At 45.7% G+C, this 2,503-nt stretch overlaps 1 protein-coding gene across 1 annotated transcript in view; it reads right to left on the reverse strand.

Moving 5' to 3' along the window:
- Nucleotides 1–1,063: 1,063 nt before the first annotated feature.
- The window catches only part of tbca (tubulin cofactor a), a 9,548-nt gene continuing 8,108 nt past the window's right edge, over nt 1,064–2,503 (reverse strand). Inside the window, exons 2-3 of the mRNA XM_017307715.1 lie at nt 2,322–2,465; nt 1,064–1,436 (exon numbers count right to left, since the gene is read on the reverse strand). Of these exons, the coding sequence (XP_017163204.1) occupies nt 1,356–1,436; nt 2,322–2,465 (225 nt within the window). The 3' untranslated portion in view covers nt 1,064–1,355. The remainder of the gene's footprint in view (nt 1,437–2,321; nt 2,466–2,503) is intronic.

The raw sequence follows: 2,503 nt of genomic DNA on the forward strand, positions 1-2,503 counted from the left end.
TTTATAGCATTTTTGCCAACTCTGGCTCTTTTTAGTTAATGCGAGCTGTCCACGTTAAATAATCGGATCAAAGTTTGGTTCCGTCAGCCTAAATTGGCCGGTTACCAAGAAACCTAAAAGCTGGATCTCAGAACATGTYCTCCCATCTGCTGCCTCCCCTCCCCTCCCCTCTCCTCCCACCAAACGGGACCTCCAGCCCTCGTGTTTCCAAGCTGCAGTCCGCCTTGCCCGGGGTCCCTCCTGGGTCACGCCAATCGCAGGTGGAGCGCCCCGCCGCCGCATCTCATGCCTCAATTAGCGCCGCTGCCCTCCTGCACGGACTCCGATTAGGCCGTGATTTATCCGAAAGAAATATAATTATACCTCCAAATAAAATAATCAGCATTGAAGAGCGATTTCCTTAACGAGACGGAGCGGGGTGGATGTCACGGAGTGGCGCCGCCTCATTAGGGCGGTAATGAGACTTTGGGGGTGATCCCGATAATTATCGAAATCTGCAAAATAAGGATTAAGTCAAATGTAACCTTAATTTGTCTGGCAATTGAGTTCAGTTATTAGTATGACTATTTAGGAAGGACTCACTCAGCGGTAATGTAAGGTGTCGTTATTTTTAGGCCATTTGAATAATAAATGGGAGCGCAGCAGGGACGTTTTGTCATTCACAAGTAACTGACAGGGTTTCCCAAAGTGCTCTTGTCTTTATTGTAGGCATCAAGACACAATCCAGTTCTGTGTGGTTAGCAGGAACATACATGCAATTAAATTCTTCCAAATGGTTAGCTAAGTGGATTAAAATAATACTAATAAAAAAGAAATGAAAAGCAATGTTAAAGTTGGGGGAAAAAAAATCTGAAAAAAAGAAGTCTATTAGAAACTTCACAGTGCATATTTGGGCTTCGATTTGTTAGAGGTCATTTTTCACCGTACTTTTTATTTATTCAGAAACAAAAAGGCTAAACATGAGAAAATAGCAATGCGAGACGACAGAAACTCGTCCCAGAGAAGGCAAAACATTCAAATTTATGAAAAGTCTCAAGAAAATGAAAAAAGGATTTTCGAAACGTAATGGACCGAAAGTGAGCATTTAATAATCGAAAACGCAGAAAAACCACCCTTCACTCCGCAGTGTTCACAAACAATATTTCGCTGTGTTCTTGTGGGATTTACACACAGGAGGAGTTGAACAAATGGAGGTGGGAGGCGTTAGAAGTAAACAGCAGAAACAATTACATCAAGAGCAAGAAACGTTGAGCGGATTCTGTTGGTCTCTGTGGTTCTGAACAAGGACTGGAGAAAAGGGAATGGACATTTAAGCCGGCGAGAATCCAGCGGCGAGAACAGAAAGCCGGCAGAAATTATCCTTCAAGCTTCACCGAGTCCAATACTTTCCTAGCTTCTTTGTACTCCTCTGATTCGACCAGATCCGCTTCTGATTCCTGCGCACACACACACAAAACACACACCAACAGGGTTATTGCGACCACTGCATTATTCCTGACTTCTATTAAAAACATATACTGAACTAAATGTTTGTCACCATCGTTAGGAAACTTGTTACTGGGAGCTAAAATTAGCAGAGCAGAAGTCGCCGAGAGGGACGTCGCGACCGCAAAGCCGCCGTTTAGTCGAGTGCGTTCCGAGTTCCTGCGGTGGTCGCCGCGGTGACAGCGCCGCTAATGAGCTGTGATGAGCGTGTGCACGTCTGCCTCGGGTGTAGAAGAGGGGAGGTTGGTGACTCACACCCTGGAGCCGCCCGGCTGCTGCGCCGCGCTAATTGTGCTGACCCTGAGCCGCGCATGCTTATGTTAGCTTCTCGCCATATCAACTTAAATCCCCGGGGGTTTGGCTGCGCTCTCTGCTTCCATTGTCGCAGCCGTCCACGAGTTCATTAATGCAACGTGTGCTTTCTGTTCATATCCAAAAGTTCACTTTGTTTAAAGCAGCGAAACGGTCGCTGAAGTTCGCTTTCCGGGCAGTTTGATGTATTTGAGAAGCCTTTTTAATCTCGGGGTGCACCGATTGGGAGTGGCCAATGTAATATTTTTTAAATGGCACATTTTCAAAAAAGCCGGACCTGCAGATTCCAATTTTGTCCCTTACAGATTTTTATGGTCTAAAATGTCACTAACTACAGCAAGGAAGTTGCTGAGTTGGCAACAGTGGGATGACTATTGTTAAATACAAACTTGCAGATGGATCTAAAGTAACTCTAAACCGGTGGGTTTTTAGTGCCAATGTAAAGGATCTCTGTTTCGACTGTTTTGCAATTTTCTGGCAGTTTGTTCCAGATTTGTGGCACATAGAAGTTGAATGCTACTTACTAGTAACTGAAGCAGGTCTGCGTGGGCTACACTGAGGCGACGGCGGCAGTCTGGCACCATCATTCTGGACTCCTGCAGCACCTCCATCTGCACACACACACGCACACACACACACACACACACACACACACACACACACACACACACACACACACACACACACACACACACACACACACACA

The sequence above is a fragment of the Poecilia reticulata genome, linkage group LG12, assembly GCF_000633615.1.
Source record: "Poecilia reticulata strain Guanapo linkage group LG12, Guppy_female_1.0+MT, whole genome shotgun sequence".
NCBI lineage: Eukaryota > Metazoa > Chordata > Actinopteri > Cyprinodontiformes > Poeciliidae > Poecilia > Poecilia reticulata.